Genomic DNA, 19,051 nt, shown 5'->3' with positions numbered 1-19,051 from the left:
GCTAACGGGACGCGCAGGCGGAGCGGGTGATGGGGTGACGGGGTGGCGGGGCGGTGGGACGGTGGGACGGTGGGACGGTGGGACGGTGGGGCGAGGCGGATTGGGCCCGCGCCAGGGGGGCGGGGAGCCTGGCTGGACGACGGAGCGGGGAGCTGGTGGAGAGGGTTGTGAGGAGGCGGACGGCGGGAGGGCGCTGAGGGGGCGGCTCGTGAGGGGACAGGAGTGGGGGAACTCTGACGCAGATCTGTTCTCTCCCCTCAGCCCTGGAGACGCCAGTGCCAGTCCACGAACTTTTTTGAGCCCTGAAATAATGTTTTCACTCCCAAAAGGGAAAAACAATTGCAAATTGAAATTAATAAGTCTACCAAACTAACCTTTCAACTGCTACATAACCCATATTATGAAGTATAGTTACTGTAGGATGTGGGTTCACTTAATGTATTTTATGTAATTTGGGGTGGGGAATCCACAAGCCTGAGTGCTTAGGACCCTCGGAGGTGTTGAAATGAATGGCCTTGGACTGAGAAGGGTTTGGGACGGAGGCGAGGACGTGGTGTCAGAGCTGGTTTGCCTTTCTAGTGAGATACCAAGCCGTAGGCCCTGGCCCTGGGAGTCAGAGGGTGGCCGTTTTCTAATTTACACAAAAGTTCCCCATCAGTCCTGTGGAGAGTACCAAGTCAGGGATAAAGTGAAGTGCGGACTTGATCCCTCGAGATTTTCAGAAAGGAGGACCAGAAGAGGCATGTGACCTGTAGATGAAAGGGTTGCTCATTGGCCCTGGGACAGGGAAGTCCAGGGTCAGGGACCTTGAAAAATGCAGAGGAGGGCACCCCAGAGTGCACCCCCTTTAGTAATCTAGGTCCTGAGGGAATACGTGTGTATTTATTTAGAGAAAGGTATCCTAGGGTGGGGGTTAGACTACCACGCAAAGCTGCACTTTGGAGTTGTGGAAGCAACATTTCTTTGTGGGTTTCTTTGGGGCTGGTTTGCCTCTTTCTCATTAACCACAACCAAGGAACCTTAAAGAGAACTCAACTTCTGCTATTAAATAATTACCCCCAACACAGGAAATAGGAAAGATACTGATGTATAGAGGAGGTGTGAAATGAGTTTTGTGTTAAAGTACATGTTGGCTTCCCTCAGACAATTTAGTTGATAAGAATGTGAGGCAAGGAAAGAACTGAACATTTAGAAAGTATCTTCTTTTCCTTATTCTTATACCACACATCAATGCTAGATATTTTTCCCTAAAATATAACTTATTAAAAGCAAGTTCTTTCCCTAAGTTTCCAACCCCCACATTTGCACCCCCAAATATATTACCATAGGGTTTTTCCACCTCTGTATTCACATTTTGGGCTAAATAATTATTTGTTGTGGGGGATTGTCCTGTGTATGGGGATATTTAAAAGCCGCCTGAAATGCCCACTAGATGCCAATAACCTCACACCCCTCCCCCCAACTTGTGATAGCCAAACTGTCTTTCAAAATTGTCAAATGTTCCTTGGGGGCAAAATCACCCCCAGTCATGTTGAAAACCACAGGACAGAACCCATTGTGTTTAACTTGGCTTCTAAGATCCTTCATTATCTGTTTTCAATCTGTCTTTCCTAGAACTTGATCCAGTCTAAAAGAACCACCAATGCAGGAATCCTTTCTTTAATTTCCTCCATAAATCATCACCTACTCTTCTTGGACACTTTCAGGGATGGAAAAGTCTTAAAATTTTTACTTTGCCCCTAAGTTCTTTTATCTGTGATGTCTTCCTGCTTAAAATTTGTATTTGTGGAGTCCAGTTCTCCCTCTTGGAATTGTAAAAGAAAAATTCTAATCCTTTTTCCATTTTTGAACACTTGTGATGTTAATCACATTTCTCTCTTTTGAAATATTTCAGCTAATTCTTTGAACTTTCTCCATGTGATGATTTAAAGATCATCATGAACTTTTCGTTCTCCTCTGACTATTCCAAACCTGGCAATGTCCTACTTAATGTGTGCTACCCAGAACTGATGTAGTATCTGGATGTAGATCACACTGTTAGCACATAACATTATAATATTAGCTGCATGCTTGTCCATCTTCCTTGACTCCAAGCTTGAAGGCAAGAACTAAGTCTTAATCACCATTTTGTCTTAGGTTGTAGTCATCTTTGCATTACTAGCAAGCACAGTGCCTGGTCCTTAGTTGGTATCTAAAAAAAAAATGTTTTTAAGATTTTATTTATTTATTTATTTGAGAGAGGGAGAGAGAGCACAAGCGGGGGAGCAGCAGCAGGAGAGGGAGAAGACGACTCTCCGCTGAGCGGGGAACCCAATGTGGGACTCCATCCCAGGACCCTGGGATCATGACCTGAGCCGAAGGCAGACGCTTAACCGACTGAGCCATCCAGGTGCCCCCGTATCTAAAAATTTTGATGGGTGTAGTTCCTCCTTAACTCTGTTAATGTAATCTAAGATTGTATTCCTTTACCTTTGGGGGCAGATACAGCACACTCTTGCCTGATAGTGTGACTTTGTAGTGAACCAAACCTATACGTTTTACACCTCTAGTTCAAGGGTCAGCAAACTTTCTGTAAAGGGCCAGATAATAAATATTTTAGACTTCATGAGCCTAGTAGTCTCTATCACAGCTACTGTGTCACTGTAACACAAAAGTAGCCTCGACAATGTATAAATGGATGACCATGGCCAAGTTCCAATAAAACTATTCATGGATACTGAAGTGTGGATTTCATATAATTTCATATAATCTTCATGTGTCACAAAACATTTTAATTTAAAAAAGTATTTTAAAAGAAAAGACATTCTGGGGCACTTGGGTGGCTCAGTCGTTAAGCGTCTGCCCCTCGGCTCAGGGCGTGGTCCCAGAGTTCTGGGATCGAGCTCCACATCAGGCTCCTCTGCTGAGAGCCTGCTTCTTCCTCTCCCACTCCCCCTGCTTGTGTTCCCTCTCTCGCTGGCTGTCTCTCTCTCTGTCAAATAAATAAATAAAATCTATTAATAAATAAATAAATAAAAGACAAGACATTCTTAACTCATGGGCCATACAAAAACAGGTGGCAGCCTAGATTTAGCTCGTAAACAGTAGTTTGCTAACCCCAATCAAGACCAGTCCTTGTGTGACTGACTTTTTAAGCCTAAGTATAGGCTTTTATTGTTATCCTTATTAAATATATTATTCATCATATCCCATCTTTCTTTCTTGCTCCGATCTTTTTGTGTGCTAATTCTGTCATCTAGCATATTAGCTGACATCCCAGGTTTGTGTCATCTGCAAAATTGAAAGAATACTTTTTCTGTCTTTAATTAATAAAAATATCAAATGGCATAAGGACAGAGGTCTTCCACAGCTCATTTGTTCCATTAATCATCGTTCTCTGAGCATAGCCATTCAAAGGGTTATAAAAATTTACCTAAATTACTGCCTGTCACCCAACCTACATTTCTCCATCTGGTCCATATGGAATCTTGAGAAGTTTTATCTCAAGTTTTGAAATATTCAGATCATGTCCCTAATTGGTACTAACTCTATCAAACAAGCAAAAAGAAATGTATAGGTTTGGTATAACCTTTGTGAACTAATGTTACTGCTGCTTTCTATTGTACTCCTACTCTCTTGTTTTCATTTTCAGGGCTATCATTTTAATAATGAAATTTCATAATTTTAGAATTTTGTTGAGAATTGACATCCAAGTTCATCAATCTGTATTTCTAGGAATTTACCGTCTTTTTTCAGACTAAGTGCTAACGATGTTCATCTAACACTAGTTCTCTGATATCAATAGTATTAAATGCAAGAAAAAAGCCGAGAAAAGAGGCACAAATAGAAAATGTTAGAACACATGCCTTTTTGGGGCGCCTGGGTGGCACAGCGGTTAAGCGTCTGCCTTCGGCTCAGGGCGTGATCCCGGCGTTATGGGATCGAGCCCCACATCAGGCTTCTCCGCTATGAGCCTGCTTCTTCCTCTCCCACTCCCCCTGCTTGTGTTCCCTCTCTCACTGGCTGTCTCTATCTCTGTCGAATAAATAAATAAAATCTTAAAAAAAAAAAACACATTCCTTTTTTCTTGACCAGTCTTACCATGGCTTTTAACACTATCATACTAGATTTTTAAATTACAATAAAAAATGAACTCTATGTTAATAAAAATAAAAAGAAGAAATAGATAACATTTCTACAAAATATAAATTTCAAAATTGACTCAAGGTGGTGTGGAAAACCTGAAAAGAATAGTTGAATTTGAAATAGTAAGAAAAAAAATCTACTTACAAAGATTTTACCAGGCTTACAGGATCAAATAACCTCTGTCTTATACGAATTGCTCCAACAACTAGAAAAGGTGGAAGCTCTGTAACTTACTTATGTTGGGAGTACAATCTCGATTATAAAACCAGATATGGGAGCACCTTGGTGGCTCAGTCTGTTGCGCATCCAACTCTTGATTTCTGCTCAGGTCATGATCTCAGGGTTGTGAGATCAAGACCCCTCATCGGCCCTGTGCTCAACTTGGAGTCTGCTTGTCTCTTTCCCTCTGCACCCCCTTCCCCATGCCCCTCTCGCTCTCAAATGAATAAATAAGTAAAACCTTAAACAAACGAGATAGGGACTGAATAACAAAGAAAATTATAAGCCAATCTCACTTAGAAATATATTTGTAAAAATTCTAAATAAAATTTTAGCAAACTGAACCCAACAATGGATGAAAATGATAATATATCTTGGCCATATAGGTAGAGTTTATGCTAGGAACTGGGGATACTATGACAATAGAAAATCTTGATTGATCACATTATCAACCTGTAGAAAAATCTACATGATCATCTTAGTAAATGTTTGATGAACATTTGATAAAATTCAGTGTTTATTTGTGGAAAAATAAAACCTAACACATAAAAAGAGAAGGAAATTTCTACACTTGATCTTAGCCAAAAGGCCAAGAAGCGATAGAGAAGGAAATTTCTATAACCTGATGAACAGAGTTTAACAAAACCTTCAGTGAACATCATATTTAAAGGTGAAATGTTAGAAATATTCCTTGTATAGTAAAGAATAAGACTTTATTATTATTATTATTTTACTTTTCAAAGATTTATTTATTAGAGCGTGTGCGCGCTCACACACAGGAGCATGAGCTGGGGGAGGGACAGAGTGAGAAGGAGAAGCAGGCTTCCCGCTGACCAGGGAGCTGGATGTCCGACTGGTTCCCAGGACCCCAGGATCATGATGCAAGCCAAAGGCAGACGCTTAACTGATTGAACCACCCAGGTGCCTCAAGAATACGACTTTTTAAAAATAATGTTATTTTAAAAAATACCCCATTTTCAATAGCAATAGAAACCGTAAGACATCTAATAATCCAACAAAAGAGGTGAAGATATGTTTGGGGAAAACTAGAGAATAATTTCAGGACTTAAAAGAAATCTAAAATGAATGAAGAGATATGAAGATAAATGAATAAATGAAGATCCATGTATTTGAAGACTCATTATCGTAAACATGGTATTCTCTTCAAATTAATCTATAAATGGAATTGAATTATAATCAACATCTCAAAAATTTTTTTCTGTAGCTTAAAAATCTTTCTAATAATTAAGGTACAAAGCATAGAATTTTGAAAATTAAGTAGAGGAATTTACTTTATCAGATATTAAGGCTTTTTATTCTATCCTTTTATGTTCAGTCTATTGTTATATTTACAGTGTGTCTCCTGAAAAGAGGATATACTGGGTTTATTTAAATTCAGTCTGATAATGTAGTGTTTAGTTTTATTAACATTTAGTGGAATAATGTATTTGTGTTTAAAACTATCTTCTTGCCATTTATTTTCTATTTGTCTTTATTCTTCTGCTCCTCCTTTTTGGCCTTCTTTCAGATTTATTAGGTATTTTTATGATATTTCATTTCTTCTTTTCTGTTGACCTTCTTTCTTCTTTCTTTTTGTTTTATGGCTTTTAGTGGTGAATTTATTCTAATTCTAGGATTACAACATGCATCCTTAACATCCTAGTCTACTTTGAATTAATATTATATCACTTAATGTTCAACATAAGAACTTTATAAAAGGACTCTACAAAAAATACAATCTCATTTGTCCTTCTTTTGCTTTTTGTATTATTGTATTTATTATTTCTACATCTATTAAATCCCTACCATTCATTGCCATTTTTAAAATAGTCTTTTATGTTACCAATATATGTACTATTTTCAGTGCTCTACTTTTCCACATATCCAGGATTAAACCTGGAACCATTTCCTTTCAGCCTGTAGAACTTCAATATTTTTTAGAGTGTGTGTTTACTGATAACAAACACTTTCAGCTTTTGTTCGCCTGAAAATGCCTTTATCTTGCTTTCACTTTCAAAGGATATTTTTGCTGGGTGTAGAATTCTATATTTTGTCTGTTAGCACTTTAAAGATGTCATTCCACTGTCTTTTGGCTTACATTGTTTCTGATGAGAGGACAATTTTTATTCTTGTTCTCCTAAATGTAATGTGTTTTTTACTTTGACTATTAATTTTTTATCTTTTCTTTAATTTTCCGCTATTGACTAAGATGTGTCTAAGTGGGGTTTTCTTTGTAGTGTTTATCCAACTTAGGGTTCAAGAGCTTCTTGGATCTTGGGTTTATGTCTTTCATAAATTTTGGAAAATTTTCAGCTATATTTGTTCAGATTTTTCTCCTAAGCTCTTCTCCTTATGTATTACATGTATTGCATGTGTTTCTGAATAGTTTGATAGTGTTTCATAGGTATCTGATGCTCTGTTCTGCTACTTTCATTTTTTCTCTGTATTTCATTTTGGATCATTTCTGTGGACCTATGTTTAAGTTCACTGACCCATTCTTATGTTGAGTCCAGTCTGACGCTAAGCCCATCTAATGAATTCTTTATTTGAGATACTATACTTTTCAGTTCTGGAATTTTCATTTTGTCCTTTTTTAGGGTTCCATTTCTCTGCTAAAATTCCCTTTCTATTCAGCCATTTTGTCCATCTTTTCACTAAATTATCTAACAGATTCATAGTAGCTATCTTTGCTAATTCCAATACTTGGGTCATCTATAGATCTGCTGAAGTGATTTTATACGTTGGATGTTGTGTTTAAAAGAATAATAGACACTGAAGTAGATAATGCCTTTTCTCAGAGACAACACACCATTTTCTTTGCCCCACAGCCTGAATAAGGGACATATCACTTCAGTCCACCTAGGGATCAGACTGAGTTATAGCTTTATTTAAATAGTTTCAGTTTACCTCTGATTTCAGATATTTGGGAGTGAGTTCAGTTCCCTCCATCAGGGCTTTGGGAAGTACCCAAGAGCGCAGAAATCTTTCTTTGCTTTTCAGTTCATACACCCAGTTTCCTATGAAGCTCCGCTTAGGGGATGGTTTCTTTGATCTTATTAGGTGTTGAGATGGTTTGGGGCTGGATTGTAATTTTACTTTACTTAGTTGCACTTTAACTCTGTGACACCTCAATATGGCTAAGTCTCAAAACACAATGATGAAAGAAACCGATACAAATGAGTACAAGCTGTATGATTCTATATATATAAGTTTCAGGGAAAATTAATCTGTTAGAAATAAGGACCATGCTTTTCTTGGGAAGGAGGGAGAGAAGTGATTGGGAGGGGGCATGCAGAGGGCTTCTCAAGTGCTGGTAATATTCTATTTCTTTACCCTGGGTAGTGATTACCTGGGTGTGTTAACTTTGTGAAAATTTATCGCTCTATATACTTCTGATTTGTGTTCTCTTCTTTATGTATGTTATAGTTTAGTAATTAAAAAAAAGTGTGTGGGGTGGGAAAATATATAAAAAAAACCAAGAGAAATCAAGCTACAGAGTAGGAGAAGATATTTACAACACATACAACAAAGGATTTGTATCCAGAATGTTTTATTTTTAAAAATTCCTACAAATCAAAAAATGACAACAAAATCTTTAAAAAGCACCCCAATAGCAAAATGAGCAAAGGATGAGGAAAATCAAATAACAGCAAAAGAGGCCTGTATGGCTCATAATTCTATGAAACAGTATTCAACCTCACTAATAATCATGGAAATACAAATTATAACCTTACTGGGATACCATTTCACATTCATTTGGGCTAAAGCCAAAATATCTAATAATACCAAGTTGGTGAGAATTTGAGGAAACAGAAACTCTCAAACACTGCAGATAGTAGTGTAAATTGTTAAAATTTCTAGATCAAATTGATCAGTTACTGACTTGAAGATATGCTGATTCTAAGTTTCTGCAATTTTACTTCTGTAAAGAAAGATACTCTTATCATAAAGACTTTCACCCACATATGCTAAGGATATATACACAAAGATACATACTTCAAATTTATTTATAATAGCAAAAAATTAGAAACACCTAAATATTCATCATTAGAGAAATGGAGAAACACCTGATAGCAGTTAAAGTGAATAAAGTAGATTTGCATGCATCAACATGATAAAAACTTAAAAAACATAATACTGAATGAAAAAAGCAAGTAGCATAAGGATATATATACTGAGAAAACATCTAAGTTTTAAAAGGACAGCACATATTGTTTATGGATATGTATATGATAAAAGAATAAAATATAGTAAGGAGAGAGATTCATCAACTTCGGAATAGCTATTACCTCTGGACAAGGAAGGAAATGGGCAAAAATGTTAACATTTATTAAATCTAGGCAGTGGGTACGTAGTTGTTTAATATATATGATATTCTCTGTACTTGTTGATTATGAATTTGAAATAGTTTCATTTTTTTAAAAAGCCAGAGGCCAAGGTATGAAGGGTATTGGAAGCCTTCCTCCCTTTTCCAAACACTCTTCGTCTTTTAATTCTTTATAGATACAGCTTTCACGGTCACTTTGCATCTATATATTGGTTTGTGCCCTGTCACCACCAGATCAAGGAGGAGGGTGAGTAAAATCTGATAGAATCTTCTCTCCCCTTCTTTGTTTAATCCACCAAGGTCCTTATCTTTTCAGGATACTTTTATTAAACGTAAAATATTACCATACAATAGAAATGTCTTTAAATCCATGACCAAGTAACTGATCTAGAATTTAAAAATAAGCAAAAATTTGTCTTCTCTTTTTTTTTACATTCTGCTCCAAAAAATAACGATGGTAAGATATTTTTACATGTGAAAAATATTATTTGCTACTTTGGTTGATAAATGTATGGATATATACAATGGAATATTACTCAGCCATCAGAAAGAACGATTACGGAACATTTGCGGCAGTATGGACGGGACTGGAGGAGATTATGCTAAGTAAAATAAGTCAAGCAGAGAAAGACAGTTATCATATGGTTTAACTCATTTGTGGAACATAAGGAGTAGCAGGGAGATCGGTAGGAGAAGGAAGGGAATAATGAAGGGGGGGTAAACAGAAGGGGGAATGAATCACAAGAGACTTTGGACTCTGGGAAACAAACTGAGGGTTTCAGAGGGGAGGGTGGTGGGGCGATGGGCTAGCCCGGTGATGGGTTTAAGGAGGGCACATATTGCATGGAGCACTGGGTGTTATATGCAAACAATGAATCAGGGAACACTACATCAAAAACTAATGATGTGCTGTATGGTGACTAACTTAACATAAAAAATTTTTAAAAATAAAATAAAAAATAAATGTATAGATAAACAGTCACTTGGGGGGCCTGGGTGGCTCAGTTGGTTGAGCATCTGACTCTTGATTTCACAGTCATGGGTTCAAGCCCTGAGTTGGGCTCTGTGCTGGACAGTGAGCCTACTTAAAAAAAAAAAAAAAAAACCCAGTCATGAAAACATGTTTTTATGCTCCAGATTTTTTTAAATTTCAGAAATATAACGATATAAATAATTTTTAAAAATTTATCCATTAATTCATGTTACCTTAGCCTGGTAACTATTTCTGTATCATTATTGAGGACTTTTAATTTTAGAATCAGAAAAATGATGTCAGTTAAAGTAGTCAGGGTCTTGTTTTGTGGAGTAGAACAGTGGAAATAATCATTATCTTACAGATTATTCCTGGGAGAGGTTAGAAGTTTACTTACATAAATAAACATGTTAGAGTCCCTCCCCTTGTTGAATAGCTTGGTTGTTAAGCTGTGTGCTAGGCAACAGGCTTTCTCTCTCCCTTTTCTCAGATAAAGGTCAGAGAATCAAGAATTTGCTTCTGTTATTATTGTTTTATTTGCAGGTTAAATACTTGAAGATGAGAAAAATTGATCTGTGTTTGAGCTCTGAGGGGGCTGAAGTGATTTTGGCTACATCAAGTGATGAAAAACACCCACCTGAAAATATGATTGATGGGTAAGAGTTACTATTTTTTCTTCCTTAAAGTCTTGATATTAGATCAGTGAACCCCTTGAGTATTGGGACTATACACCAACTAGAACTTTTAAACATAGTTTAATAAATGTTTGATGAAGTACATTACTTGACAATATCCGTCTTTGGTACCATTTCTGAAACAAATTCAGTTGTGTATGTTTAGGTTTTTGATCCTTTTCTTTATAATTTTTAAACTGACCTATTATACAAGTAGTTTTTTAAGAAGTGGTTTAACAAGGCAGGACTTTTTTTTTTTTTTTTTTTTGATGTAGAGTTCGAAGATTCATTAGTTGCGTATAACACCCAGTGCACCATGCAATACGTGCCCTCCTTACTCCCCATCACCGGTCTATCCCATTCCCCCATCCCCCTCCCCTCTGAAGCCCTCAGTTTGTTTCTCAGAGTCCATAGTCTCTCATGTTTCATTCCCTCTTCTGATTACCCCCCCTTTCTTTTTCCCTTTCTTCTCCTACCGATCTTCCTAGTTCTTATGTTCCATAGATGAGAGAAATCATATGATGATTGTCTTTCTGTGCTTGACTTATTTCACTTAGCATTATCTCCTCCAATGCAGTCCGTGTTGCAGCAAATGTTGAGAAATCGTTCTTTTTGATAGCTGGGTAATATTCCATTGTATATATGGACCACAGCTTCTTAATCCAGTCATCTGTTGAAGGGCATCTTGGCTCCTTCCACGATTTAGCTATTGTGGACAATGCTGCTATGAACATTGGGGTGCATATGGCCCTTCTCTTCACTACATCTGTATCTTTGGGGTAAATACCCAGTAGTGCAATGGCTGGATCATAGGGTAGCTCAATTTTTAACTTTTTAAGGGACCTCCACACTGTTTTCCAGAGTGGCTGTACCAACTTGCATTCCCACCAACAATGTAGGGGGGATCCCCTTTCTCCACATCCTCTCCAACAATTGTTGTTTCTTAACAAGGCAAGACTTTAAACAACAACTACCTCAATGAACAGTACATTGTAATATCTGGTTGTGATTTTATTCCAAGTTTTTCTAGTAAGTAGGTATAAAAACATTATAACTTCTCATTATTGCCTTTTTCTTTAGTGGTCTAAGCAACATCTTTGCTGAACTGAAGGCTTGACTTCCTGCTGTCTACCTGCATTGTTTAGTTCTCAGCTTCTTGATTTCATTCCAATTTCCTCTCTTTACTGTGTTAGAGCTTATTCCAAGCAGAGATAAATATCATTCTTGGGCTTTTAAATTCCAAGAAAAAGTAGTTAATGGAAAAACTCTTTTTTTAATAGTTGTGACTATTTTATTACTGTCTTGATTTCTCTTTCTTGGTCTGTACAATGACCAGAGTTTGACTCATAGAATGATATAATTTTAGAGCTGGAAGGACTTAGGAATTTATCTTATCTAAACCTTTCATTTTAGAGTTATGGTAAGAGAGCTCTAAAGAGGTCAAGTACTAGTTTTAACTACTGAAGGCAGAGCCAGTTTTAACACAGATCTTGTGGTATTTTTGTGTTCTGTTGTGAATTCCTTGTATCTAGATGAAATTCTAGCAACTCAACCTCTTCCTTTAAGCCTACTTGTTATCTCCTCTCTGATATCTGTCCCTTTGGCCTCATGTAGGATTAGTTTACCTTTTTATAGCCTCTCTTAACTATGAATTCCTAGAAGTTAGAGACTATGACTTACTCATCTTTGCCTCCAGAATGTCTTAAGATAGTTGTTGAGTATCTTGTTGAATCAGATCATCAAATATCAGTCAAATTCAATTAATGTTGGAAAGTAGCTGAGTATACACACATGTGTGTGTGTGTATTATTTTATATTCGCATAGGGCTTTATAGTTTCATAGATGTTATGTCATTTGACCCTCACCACAAGCTTGGGGAATAAGAGGCAAAATATTTTTTTTAAAAGATTTTTCATTTATTTGAGAGAGAGAGAACATGAGAGGAGGAGGGTCAGAGGAAGAAGCAGACTCCCCGCTGAGCAGGGAGGCTGATGTGGGATTTGATCTCGGGACTCCAGGATCATGACCTGAGCTGAAGGCAGTTGCTTAACCAACTGAGCCACCCAGGTGCCCCAAGAGGCAAAATATTTTTAAAATGTATTCTCAACCTTACTGTAAAGATGAGGAAAAGGATAATCAGAGGTAAAGATGACTCTTTCAAAATTACACAGATAACCAAGTGGTGGAATCAAGATTAACACTCATGTCTTCTAACTCCCAGTTTGGGGTTCTTTGTACTATAGTATGATAACTCAAACTTTAGATTTGAATCCAAAGTTAACGTCTGTTTTTTCACCTGTGCCTCTTAATCCTTTTTAGTTTGTTACTTCCTGAAATTCAGGTAATAGCTATTTATCCCACTCTGCTTCAGAGTAGAGAAATTAATGTGGGAATTGCTGTGATGATACACAGGTATAATGAGATTTACCTTAAGTTATTTCTAGAAGTAGAGATCTTTCAGGACACCTGGGTGGCTCAGTCAGTAAAGTGTCTGACTTCGGCTCAGGTCATGATCTCAGGGTCCTGGAATCAAGCCCTATGTTGGACTCCAGGCTCAGTGGGCAATTTGCTTGTCCCTCTATCCCTCCCCCAACTCATGCTTTCTCTCTCTGTCTCTCTCTCCCAAATAAATAAATAAAAGCTTTTTAAAAGCTTTTTTAAAAAGAAAAAAAGAAATAGAGATCTTTCCAAAGATCAGTCCATATTAATGAATGAGTTAAGGACTAGCATTTAGATTAGACAAAACCCTTAGTACGGAAAACTAGATAGAATAAAAGTAGTTACTGACCTGATAACAGAACATATCAGAGACTTTTAATGTATATCATTTCCAACAAGTACAATTAGACTTTATTTAGTAGGTATTAAAAATTAATCACTCCTCATAAGTTGGTTTGTCTAAATGGAAGTAACCATAGAAGCATTTGGAGAAAACAGTGCCATAAAAATTGCCCCCAGTAGATGGTTCTCCCAACTCTCAATATCCTGAGAAATAAGAGTTAAAGAAAGTGGTTATATTTCTTCTTGCCTTTGACTCTACTTTTGCCCACAGGTTTTTAATATGTCAATGAAAAAGGAGAAAGGAAGTTCAATACTAGAAAAAAAAATGATTTAAGAGAAAAAGTAGAAGAGAGAATTAGTCCTTTCAGCATAATGTAGAATACTAGATTTACAGTTAAAATTCCTGGTTAAGTGAACTATGTATATTACCTTGGACTAAAAGCATATTTGTTACTCTTTGAACCTCACTTTTCTGATCTGAAAAATGGCATAACACCAACTTCCCTGACTACCTCAGAGTTTTGAAAAAAATCACATGAGATAATAGATGTTAAACAGTTGTTGGGGCGCCTGGGTGGCACAGCGGTTAAGTGTCTCCCTTCGGCTCAGGGCGTGATCCCAGCATTGTGGGATCGAGCCCCACATCAGGCTCCTCTGCTATGAGCGTGCTTCTTCCTCTCCCACTCCCCCTGCTTGTATTCCCTCTCTCTCTGGCTGTCTCTATCTCTGTCGAATAAATAAATAAATAAATCTTTAAAAAATAAAATAAAATAAAAAATAAACAGTTAGTTGTAAAGCCTTATTTAAAAGAAAACTACTGGGGCTCCTGGGTAGTACAGTGGCTTAAGCATCAGACGCTTGATTTTGGCTCAGGTTGTGATCTCAGAGTCATGAGATCAAGCCCCTCATTGGGTTCCATGCTTAGCGCAGAGTCTGCTTGAAACTCTCCCTCTCCCTCTGCCCCTTTCCCAATCCCCACACTCTCATCTGTGTGCTCTCTCTAAAATAATTAAATAAATCTTTAATAGAAAACTACCATTTTTATGACTTCTTTATACCTAACTATGAGAATTCAGTTATATGTCATTTAAAATTTTATTTACTTATTTTTTAAACTCCAGTATAATAACATACAGTGTCATATTAGTTTCAGGTGTAAAATATAATGATGCAACAATTCTATACATTACTCAGTGCTCATCACAAGAATATTCTTAATCCCCTACACGTATTTCTCCGATCTCCCCACTCACCTTCCCTCTGGCAACTACCAGTTTATTCTCTATATTTGAGTCTGGGTTTTGTTTTTCTTTTTAAAGATTTTATTTTATTTATTTGACAGAGAGAGTGACAGCCAGTGAGAGAGGGAACACAAGCAGGGGGAGTGGGAGAGGAAGAAGCAGGCTCCCAGCAGAGAAGCCTGATGCGGGGCTCGATCCCAGAACGCCAGGATCCTGCCCTGAGCCAAAGGCAGACGCTTAACTACTGAGCCACCCAGGCGCCCCGAGTCTGGGGTTTTTTTTGTATTTGTTTAGTTTTTTAAATTCCACATGTGAGTGAAATCATATGGTATTTATCTTCCTCTGACTGACTTATTTCACTTAGTATTATAGTCCCTAGCTCCATCCATGTGTTGCAAATGACAAGATTTAATTCTTTTTTATGGCTGAGTATTATTCCACTGTATGTATACCACATCTTCTTTATCCATTCATCTATAGATGGACACTTTGGTTGCTTCCATATCTTGGCTATTGTAAATAATGCTGCAATAAACATGGAGGTGCATATATCTTTTCGAATTTGTGTTTTCATTTTTTGGGGGTAAATACCCTGTGATGGAATTACTGAATCGTATGGTGATTCTATTTTTAGTCTTTTGAGCAACCTCCATACTGTTTTCTACAGTGGCTGTGCCAGTTTGCATTTTCAGCAACAGTGCATGAGCGTTCCTTTTTCTCCACACCCTTGCCATCACCTCTTGTTTCTTGTGTTGTTGATTTTAGCCATCCTGACATGTATGAAGTGATATCTCATTGTGGTTTTGACTTGCATTTCCCTGATGATTACCGATGTTGAGCATCTTTTCATGTGTCTGTTAGGTTATCTGTATGTTTTTGGAGAAATGTCTGTTCATGTCTTCTGCCCATTTTTAATTGGATTATTTGTGGGGTTTTTTGCTGTTGAGTTGTATAAGTTCTTTCTATATTTTGGATATTAACCTCTTATTGGATATATCATTTGCAGATATCTTCTCCCACTCAGTGGGTTGTCTTTTTATTTTGTTGATGGTTTTCTTCACTGTAAAAGCCTTTTATTTTGGTGTAGTCCCAATAGTTTAATTTTGCTTTTGTTCCTTTGCCAGAGAGGATATATCTAGAAAAATGTTTCTACCATAGATGTTAGGAATTTTATGGTTTCAGGTCTCACATTCAGGTCTTTAACCCATTTTGAGTTTATTTTTGGGTTTGGTATAATCGAGTGATCCATTTTCATTCTTTAGCATTTAGCTGACCAGTTTTCCCAACACCATTTGTTGAAGAGACTCTCTTTCCCATTGCGTATTCTTACCTTTTTTCGTCATAGATTAATGAGATTATTTTGAGAGAGAGAGTGTGTGACGAGGAGGGGGAGCAGAGGCAGAGAGAGAGTGAGAATCTCAAGCAGACTCCACACTGAGCACAGAGCCTGATGTGGGGCTTGATCTCACCACCCTGCGATCATCACCTGAGCCCAAATCAAGTGTCAGATGCTTAACCGACTGAGCCACCCAGGCTGCCCCTGCCCCTATGTCATTTTTAAAACCAGTACATCTCTACATACTATTTGATGTTGTTACATTGGTCATGTTCATTAAAACCACCTGAGAAACAGAGGGCAGTTAAAAGTCATTTAAATAAATAAAATTTAAAACCATATAAATATAAATAAAAAATAAATTGTAAAATAGTAAGCATAATATAAAAAATCCAAAATTGTAAGTGGGACATGTACTGTTTTGTTTTGTTTTTGGTAACAGCTTTATTGACAGATAATTCATGTAGTGTGCAATTCACCCATTTAAAATGTACAATTTATTGGTTTCCAGCATGTTCAGAGTTATGCAGTCATCTCCACAATCATTTTTAGGGCATTTCATTACCCCCCAAAAAACCTTGCAACCCATTGCAGTCACCTTATATTTCCCCTATCACCACCAGCCCTAGGCGCTCACTAATCTATTTTATATCTGTATAGATTTGCCTGTTCAGAGATTTCATATAAGTGGAATCATATATATGGTCTTTTGTGACTACCTTCTTTCACTTACATGTTTTCAGGGTTCACCCATGTTATAGCATATATCAGTGCTTCATTCCTTTTTATTGCCAAATAATATTCCACTTTATGGATATAGCACATTTTATTTATCCATTCAGGATAGCTTATGGATATTCAGGTTGTTTCTACTTTTCGGCTGAATGTTCTCCAGTCTTATTAAAAAATGCCAATTTATAAATCCAGGAAACTCAGCAAACCCAAGCAGGATACATACAAAGAGACCATACTGTAATCTGCTGAAAAATAAAGAAAAAAAATTTTTAAATAGCTGCAGAAAACAATACATTAACTACAGGGGAACGATAGTACCAGTGACAGCTGACTTTGCATCACAAACAGTGGAATACAGGTGACAATGGAATAATATCTTAAATGCTGAAAAAAGAAACAACAAAAAAAACCCTGTCAGCTCAGAATTCTTTAGCTAATGTATCCTTCAAAAATGAGGGTGAAATAGAGACATTTTATTTACCATGAGTAGACCTGTATCCAGGAAATGTTAAAGGAAGTTCTGCGTGTTGAAGTGTTAATAATGCTAGATGGAAGTTCAAACCTACAGCAAGAAATTAAGTGCATTGGAAATGGTAAATGTAAAAAAACTATTCTTTTTCTTTTAATTTTTTAAAAAGTCAACTGACCACTTAATGGGAAAAAACACATTGTACTGTGGGATTTATTGCATATATATGTAATAAATGTTTTATATGTAAATGTAAAATACATGAAAATAATGGCACAAAAGTGGAGTTCAATGTAAATTGACTATCATCAGGTTCTTATGACCTTGAGAATAGCCACACACACACACAAAAGAAAATAAAATGGAATTTAGGTTTTTATTCAGTCAAAAGTAGATAGGAAAGGAGAAACAGAACAAGAAAAAAATAGAAGAGTTAAGATGGCAGAAGAGTAGGGGACCCGTTTTTCAGCCGGTCCCCTGAGTCGAGTTGGATAGGTACCAGACCATCCTGAACATCTACGGAATCAGCATGAGACGCAGGAAGATACATCTGGATCTCTACAAATGGACATCTCCAGCAATGAGTATTGAGGTACGAAGAGGGGAACCGTGAAACCGAGCACAGATATCGGAAGATAAATGGAAGGGGGAGGGAGCCGCCGCATTTGGGTACCGGGAAGTGGTAGCCACCTGCACGGGGGAGCAGGCGGACGCGCGGACCGGCACCTGCGAGACAGCAGACTGAGACCGTGAGCCGGGGAACGCGCGCGACCAGACTGAAAACCGGAGCCCGCGTGTGCTCACTGGAACCAGACTGAGACCGGGAGCTCCGGAGCGCGTGGGGCGGCTGGCGGTGTTAGAAACACAAAGGACAGAGATGAGCCAGCCCTGGAAGTGAGGGCTGGGATGCCGGGTGTGGGGCGCACATCCCAGGACGCTGCAGGGTAGAGCAGCACCAACAGAAACAGAGTTAAAGTGGCCAGAACATCAGTGGAGAACAGTCCACGATCCCTCTGTTCTGAGACAGAGGCTGAGATTCGGCTACTGCTGCTCTGACTGTCAGATGAGGCACAGCAAACCGCCAGGGAAAGCTGCCAGAGAACAAAAGCCTGGAAATACCGGCTCACAGTGTTCTCATCCCCATCCCCCCTTGCAGAGTTCACGGAGACTCTACCCAAACAGGGTTGCCTGAGTATTGGCGTGGCAGGCCCCTCCCCCAGAAGGCAGGCTGAAAAATCAAGAAGCCCACATCCCTAAGATCCCTATAAAACAAGTGCGCACTGCCTGGGTCCTGGTCAGTAATTTGGGCTCTGGACAACCCCGCAACCTCACCTCGTCAGAATGACGAGAAGGAGAAATGCCCCCCAGCAAAGAAAAGACAATGAGTCTGTGGCCTCTGCCACAGAACTAATGGATATGGTTGTAACCAAATTATCAGAAATGGAATTCAGAGTAACAATGGTCAAGATGATGTGTAGACTTGAAAAAAGTATTAACGAAAATGTTAATGAGAATATGGAATCTCAAAGGGCGGAAATGAGAGCGAATCCAGAAGAAATTAAAAATTCTATGAGCCAAATGCAGTCAAAACTAGAGGCTCTGACGGCCAGGGTGAATGAGGCAGAAGAACGTATCAGCGAATTGGAGGATGGGTTAGTAGAAGAGAAAGCTAAAATGGAATCTGTACTAAAACAATCCGTTCTCATGAATGTAGGTTGCGGGAGATTACTGACTCAATGAAACGTTCCAGTGTCAGAATCATCGGCATCCCCGAGGGGTTGGAGAAAAACAGAGGTCTATAAGAGAGAGATATTTGAACAAATTGTAGCTGAAAACTTCCCTAATATAGCAAGGGAAATAAACCTTCGTGTCTAAGAGGCAGAGAGGACCCCTCCCAAGTTCAACCACGACAAACCTATGCCACGTCACGTCATAGTGCAATTCGCAAATATTGGATCCAAGGATACAGTATTGAAAGCGGTCAGGGCAAAGAAATCTCACGTACCAAGGCAAAGGTATCAGGATTACGTCAGACCTGTCTACAGAGACCTGGAATGAGAGAAAGGCTTGGGGGGGCNGGAATGAGAGAAAGCGTTGGAGGGGCATTTTTAAAGCTCTTTCAGAGAAGAACATGCAGCCAAGGATCCTTTATCCAGCAAGGCTGTCATTC

At 38.1% G+C, this 19,051-nt stretch overlaps 1 protein-coding gene across 4 annotated transcripts in view; it reads left to right on the top strand.

Annotated features, from left to right (window-relative positions):
• Positions 1–6: 6 nt before the first annotated feature.
• HSPB11 (heat shock protein family B (small) member 11) overlaps positions 7–19,051 on the top strand; it is a 47,102-nt gene continuing 28,057 nt past the window's right edge. Inside the window, exons 1-3 of one of the 4 annotated variants that reach the window (XM_034652978.1) lie at positions 7–17; positions 8,848–8,918; positions 10,188–10,300. In XM_034652978.1, coding sequence (XP_034508869.1) covers positions 10,203–10,300 — 98 coding nt within the window. In that variant the 5' untranslated portion in view covers positions 7–17; positions 8,848–8,918; positions 10,188–10,202. Of the gene's footprint in view, positions 18–3,962; positions 8,919–10,187; positions 10,301–19,051 lie in introns of those variants that run through there. The other 3 variants (XM_019795851.2, XM_019795852.2, XM_002915744.4) reach the window with 3 other exon arrangements.

This window comes from Ailuropoda melanoleuca, chromosome 2 (genome assembly GCF_002007445.2).
Source record: "Ailuropoda melanoleuca isolate Jingjing chromosome 2, ASM200744v2, whole genome shotgun sequence".
In the NCBI taxonomy this organism is placed as follows: Eukaryota; Metazoa; Chordata; class Mammalia; order Carnivora; family Ursidae; genus Ailuropoda; species Ailuropoda melanoleuca.
Note: the sequence above shows the minus strand (reverse complement) of the source record. Positions and strands in the feature narration are given on the sequence as shown.